The following is a 6,391-nucleotide window of genomic DNA, read 5'->3' as shown; positions in this document are numbered from 1 at the left end:
AGTCCTTGGCCGCAGCCGGCGGCAAACGGGACGGAATGCTGGGTAGAACTACAAGTCCCAGGAGGCCGTGCGCCAGCTGCGCTCTCTTAAAGGTGCGGGGAGGGTGTGCTGGGCGTGTAGTTCTAAGGGCCGTTTCCGCCCGTTGTCGGGAATTGGAGCAGGGTTAGAGATGAAAGAGCGTTTCTAACTTAGGAAACCGGGGCGTGTTTGGGAGGCAGCACAGCCTCTGGCCACGTGCTCGCTGAATTCCCCCAGAAGAAAGGCTCTATGTGAGCACGTACCCCAGGGTGGGTGTGTCCCTGCGGGCAGGTGTGTGGGTGACCATGTTTCCCGGCCCTGGGGTGCGTATCTGAGTGTGCAGACTTCCAGAACTTCTGCGGTCTGAGTGGGACCCGACCTACACTGGAATCCTGGTTCTGCCATTTGGCGGCCTTGCATGACATTGGCCACGTTTCCAAACCCTTTTGGGACTCAGTTAATTGGACATTAAAATGGAGATAATGACGGGGTCATGTCCAGTACAAGGATCAAAGGAGATAGGGCTGTAAAATGCCAATCCCCCCTCATTCGCGTTCATTGTATTGCTTGCATTGCACCTGTTACAAGTGAGTGAAGTGGGTGCGCAACTGGAACCCAGGACTCCCTCCCCTAGAGGGTACAGGCTGGGCTGCCTTGGTGACTGTCCTCTCTACATTCTGATTGCTGTCAGGGTAAGACAATCTGGGTCAAGCATCTCCACCACAGTGGCTTCCAGCAGATATGTTCTGTGCAAACGGACTTTTTTCTATATTGTATTGTTGTTATTTTAGAGTGCATACACTTGCTGGAGAGAGAGAGAGAGAATGAATGTGAGAAAACGCTTCCTACGGGGAAGTTATACCGCAATCCATTCTCCTCCATTCTTCCCTCCTTTCAGAATTTTGGGTCTGCACTCGCATGCGCCTGGCATGTTTCTCAAGCCATACTGTTGATCATGTGGGATTCAGCTGTCTTAACCGCCACACCATGCCACTGGCCAGCCTGAATTACTTCTTTTTTTTTTTATTTTTATTTTTTTAATTTTGCTATAGGGCATGTGCACTTGCTGGAGAGAGACAAAGAGACAGAAACAGAGAGAGAAAATGAGAAATCATCCCCTAAGAGGGACGGCCATGCTGCAATCCCTCCTCCATTCTCTTCTCAGGATTTTGGGCACACATGTACTCATGCATGCTGGATGAGGGACTTGAACCATGCAGTTGGCCATATTGAATCCAATGCCTTAACCACCATGCCACTTGCAGACCCCTGAGTTACTTAAAACCTTTTTTCCCTTTATTCATGATAGAGTGTGTGTTTGCACATGAGTGTATGTAAGCGCTAGAGAGGAGATAAGCACCCTTCACAGGGCCTAGTTGCACTGCAGCCCATTGGATTTTGGTCTCACTCGGGTGCCCAGTAGTTTCAGGCTGACCAGGCTGGGGACTGGAAACTCAGTCGCCGGTGGGGGTCTAGCTACCCCTGTGCAGTTACTGCTGCATCAAGAGCTAGCTACTCTTTTTTTTTTTTTTTAAGTTTGTTTTATTCTGAGAGAGAGAGAGAGAGAGACAAAGAGATAGAGAGATGGAGAAGGACAGGGACCTTAGTAGAGGTCCAAGAATAAGGACCCACCCCCAGCCTCAGTCAGCCAGATCACTGCACGGGTGTGCAGCTGGCATGTACCTCCAAGTGCCAACCTGAGACCTTCTCAGGTGAGTCCATCACAGAGCATCATGTTACTCCTGAACTGCTGCTCATGGCCCCTAAGCTACTTTTTAAAAGTGTCTGTGTAATGGACCAGCAGAGGGGATAATGGTGCTGTTGGACACCTTTATGGCTGACCATGGTTCGAGTTCCGGACCCAGAGGCTTGAGCATCACGTGGGTGTGTTTGTGTGCATGTCCAAGATTCCGAGAAAAGAATGTAGGTGAAGGGATTGCAACGTGGCTATCTTTCCTGGGGGGTGGGGGGGGGCGGAGGGGGTTTCTCTCTTTCTGTCTCTCTGTCTCTGTCTCTCTGGTGAGCACATGTGCTCTATAGCAAAAAATCTCTTTAAAAATGTATAATGAAAATAATTCTATGACAGTAATAATTTCAGTAATTTTCACCTTTCTCCATTACTTTTTGTTTTTTTTTCAAAGACAGGGTCTGGCTGTCTTGTGACCCTCTTCCTGCCTCAGCCTGCCAGCTGGGACTACAGGCAGATGCCATCACACATGGCTATTTTTAAACAAATCTTATTTATCATCCCCATTATTATTTTTGAATTTGCTATAGGGCAAAGGCACTCACCATAGAGAGACAGAGACAGAGAGAAAGTGAGGAAGCAAACCACCATGTCCAGGACTCGAACCATGGATGGCCATATGGGAGTCCAGCATCTTTACCACCATGCCCCAGCTGTCCCCAACGTGGCTATTTTTTTAGGCAGGGTGTGGCCATGTTGCTCCGTGCAGCCATGAGCTTGCCATCTTCCTGCCTCAGGCTCCCTAAGTTGGGATCACAGGTTCTGCTTGGCCTGACGAATACTTTCATGAAGTGAGCTCTCTTCCCTTCGAGAACGCCGAGTTCTTGCTCCGCAGGGGACCTGTACGTCAGTCCTTGCTGGTCCCACCTGATGGCTGGACCTCCATTTCCACCGGCATCTCATCTCTCTTCTTTCTTTCTTTCTTTCTTTCTTTTTTTTTAGGTTTTGCTATAGGGTATGTTTGCTTGCCAGAGAAAGTCAAAAGTCACCCCAAGGAGGATGGGCATGCCACAATTTCTTCTCCTTCATTCTCTTGGGATTTTGGACACACACACACACACACACACGCACACACACACGTGCCCAGCATGTTTTTCAAGCTGCCAGTTCCACGACTCAAACTGTGTACCTGGTCATGTGGGATCCAGTTGGCCCGACTACCAGGCCACCAGCTGGCCCCTCCCTTTTCTTCTTTTCTTGGAGATACTGGCCTGGAGGTGCTGAGAGGCTTTAAAAATTTGGGCCCAGCAGGTGGCATGATGGTTAAGAGCACTGGCCTCCCACATGGCCAACTGTAGTTCAAGTCCACAGACCTGGTGGCTTGCTTTCTCACTTTCTCTCTCTGTCCCTCTCTGGTCAAATTTTAATAAATAAAGTTAAATCATTCTTTAGAAAAACAATTTTTTTTTCTGGTTTCAGCAGTCGTGTGGTGGTTAAGGTCCTGGTCCGACATGGCGGACTGTGGTTCAAGTCCCAGACCTGGTGGCTTGAAACTCATGCTGGGTGTGTGTGCGTGCATACTCAGAATCCTGAGAGGAGAGTAGAGGAGAAGGGATCGTAGCATGGCTGTCCACCTGGGGGGTGATTTCTCGCATTCTCTGTCTCTCTGGCGATCGCTTGTGCTCTATGGTCAATAAATAAATAAATAGCCAGCGGGTTTGTGTGCTTGCTAGAGAACCATAAATCAAGAAAGCACCCACTGATAGGGTATGGTCCTGCAGCAATCCCATCCTCCACGTCTCCATCTGGTTGGGATTTTGGACACACATAGACACGCACCTGGCTGAGACTTGAACCACATGGTTGACCATGTAGGATCTGACTTCCCCAACCACCAGGCCACTGGGCCAGCCCTTTATTTTTTCAGACTATTTTTCCTGGAGGCTTTTTTTTTTTCTTTTTTTTTTTTTTTTTTTTTTGCTATAGGGCACGTGTGCTTGCCAGAGAGACAAAAAGCAAGAAATCACCCAGTAGAGGGATGGTCACGCTGCAATCCCTTCTCCTCCATTATCCTCTTGGGATCTTAGGCATGCACGCACATGCACCTGGTGTGAGTTTTATTTTTAAATTATTTTATTTAACTTCATTTATTACTATTATTATTATTTTTTGTTTGATCAGACACAGAGAGAAAATGAGAGAGCAAGCCACCAGGTCCAGGACTTGAACCACAGTTGGCTATGTGGGAATCCAGTGGCTTTATCCACCACGCCATCTGCTGGTCCCCCTGGCATGAGTTTTAAGCTGCCGGGTCCAGGACTTGAACTGTGGTTGATTACGTGGGAGTCCAGCGACAAAACCATTACTCCATCAGCTGGTCCCTCCTGAAGGCTTTTGGGATGATTTGAGACAAAGTATGTCAAGGACCTGGCACTTACTAGGTGTGTGAAGTGGCATGCCTCTGACCACCAGGGACCTGGATTGCCATGACCTTTGTCCCCAGCAGAGCAGTAAGTGTGACTTGGTGGTTTTGGCCACCTGTCCATAGCTACCAAGGCCAACACAGTGGATGGGAACCATTTGAAGTGAAAATATGAACATTATTTAATAACTGATCTTCTGTAATAAACCATTTGAAAATATTTTACAAGGAATCACACACATGATATTTTACAAAGTTTCTTGACTTTTTTGTCGCTGTTGTTTTTCCGACTTGTCTGTACAAAATAGAACAACAACAAAAAAAAAAGGGCAGAGAAAAGGAATGGCCCCCCAGCCCCCCAGCCTGAGGTGAGGGGACAGCCAGGTCAGGTGGGCAATGAGACGGATCAGACCCAGCTGGGGGTTGGACAACTACCTGATGGGGATTGTTTTGTCTGTTTTTCTGTTTTTTAAACTTAAAATATATATTTATTTTTCTGTATATGTTTTCTTTTTTATTTTTATATTCTCCATTGAGCACCTGACTACACTACAGTTACACACACGCCCCCGCAGGACACAGCTGACACCCAGGCCGGGCACACAGCAGGGAAGCTCAGCCTGGCACCGGCAGCGGGCATGGACCATACACACACTGAGAAAGCAACAAGCAATGTGACATTAATTAATGCAGCCATTAATTAATGCATCACCCTCCCCCCTCCTCCCAGTCCGTCTGAGCCCCAAGGCTTCATCCCCTTGCCCTCAGTTCCCCACTGGCCCCCAGGTTGGGATGCCTTGGGGGAAATGACCAGAATGAATGGTGTGAAGAGATGTGCCCGGGCCCAGCCTCTGTGCATGCACAGTGTGTATGTGTGTGTGTGTGTTTGCGTGCACTTGAATGTGTGTGTTCAGCAGAGAAGGGGCAGTTTGGCCTCCTGGGGGCAGGGAATGTGTGTGCTCTGTGTGTGTGTGTGTGTGTGTGTGAGTTGGACGGAGACGGAGTGGTCACAGGCCTGAGTGTGTAAGGGCCAGATTGACAGTGAGATGGCCCAGTCAGGAGAGACCAAATCACCCCTGCTAAGGCAAAGGGCAATGTCTGGTGGGGGTTCCTCTGCACAGGGGCGAGGCAGTGGCATGGGGTCCCACTGGGGGCCTGACACTAGTGAGATATGGTTACAATGAGCACCTGGCAGGGTGAGGGGCACTTGGGGGACACTGTGGCTAGGGGCGGACAGAGAGATTTTCACCCCTGTCCCGGCATTTGGCACTGTTTGACATTCAGCTTTAAGATGGGAGGACCAGCTGGGTGCAGCTCAGATGAGAGGTGGGTGGTGAGCAGATGGAGCGAGCAGGTGCCCACCCTCCCACGACCCCTCGCCCTGCGTAAGGCTTTGTGGGCCCCCGCCCCACCCTACCCCAGTGTGTGTGTGTGTGTGTGTGTGTGTGTGTGTGTGTGTCTGTGTGAGCGCCCCCTGGGGTAGGCCTACTGTGAAGCCAGCTTCTGCCCTCAGGGCTCCGAGTGTGTATGGGGGTGTGTCTAAACCGCTGTCACTGACTGGGACACCTACAGGGCTTGCGCATGTGGCTGGAGGCCTGATGGGGCAGGAGGCCTGACTGGGCAGGAGCCCACGGGCTGCCCTGATCTCTCTCCTGCCAGAGTTCAAGCTGGGATGCTGGGGCCTCTAACTGCTCTCTCACCCTCCTCCATTATTTTCAGGGAAACCAGGTTGGGTTTAGGGTGGGCAGGGGAGCCCAGCTGAGGCACAGTCTCCCCCACTGAGGCAGCCTCCAGGCCGGCAGGCAGCAGAGGCCTGATTTGGCACCAGGATGCACGGCCTCTGTCCCAGCCCACGGGGTGAGTCCGGTGGGAATGCAGAGGTCTGCAGGCAGTCTCATGGTAAGACGCAGCTCGGATGCCAAAGACGGTGGCGCCCCCCTTTGGGATTCTTCCAACCCAAGGTGTGAGACCTGGGGCCTGGGAGCTGGAGTCCTTCAGTGAGGGAGGGACGAGGCTCTAAGGCGGGGACCTTGGGGCGGGACGACGGGGGGGCAGGCCCAGGAGTAGCAGAAGCTGCAGTGAGACCAGGACGCCCAGCGATGGCGGGAAGGAGGCTCCACGCCCGCAGTCTGAGGTATCTTCCTGCGGGGACAGACAAGGACCTGGTAGGCCTAGGCGGGCACAGGGCCGCGAAAGGCCGGCGGGGCGCCGTGCCCGCTGCCCACCCCTCACCGTCGCGTTATAGTCGAAGCAGATGTGCGGGC

At 51.4% G+C, this 6,391-nt stretch overlaps 1 protein-coding gene across 1 annotated transcript in view; it reads right to left on the bottom strand.

Moving 5' to 3' along the window:
* Positions 1-6,143: 6,143 nt before the first annotated feature.
* The window catches only part of CACNA2D2 (calcium voltage-gated channel auxiliary subunit alpha2delta 2), a 119,304-nt gene continuing 119,056 nt past the window's right edge, over positions 6,144-6,391 (bottom strand). The window contains exons 36-37 of the mRNA XM_027768603.1: positions 6,360-6,390; positions 6,144-6,269 (exon numbers count right to left, since the gene is read on the bottom strand). Coding sequence (XP_027624404.1) covers positions 6,144-6,269; positions 6,360-6,390 — 157 coding nt within the window. The remainder of the gene's footprint in view (positions 6,270-6,359; position 6,391) is intronic.

The sequence above is a fragment of the Tupaia chinensis genome, unplaced genomic scaffold (assembly GCF_000334495.1).
Source record: "Tupaia chinensis unplaced genomic scaffold, TupChi_1.0 Scaffold147003_1, whole genome shotgun sequence".
Lineage (NCBI taxonomy): Eukaryota > Metazoa > Chordata > Mammalia > Scandentia > Tupaiidae > Tupaia > Tupaia belangeri.
Note: the sequence above shows the minus strand (reverse complement) of the source record. Positions and strands in the feature narration are given on the sequence as shown.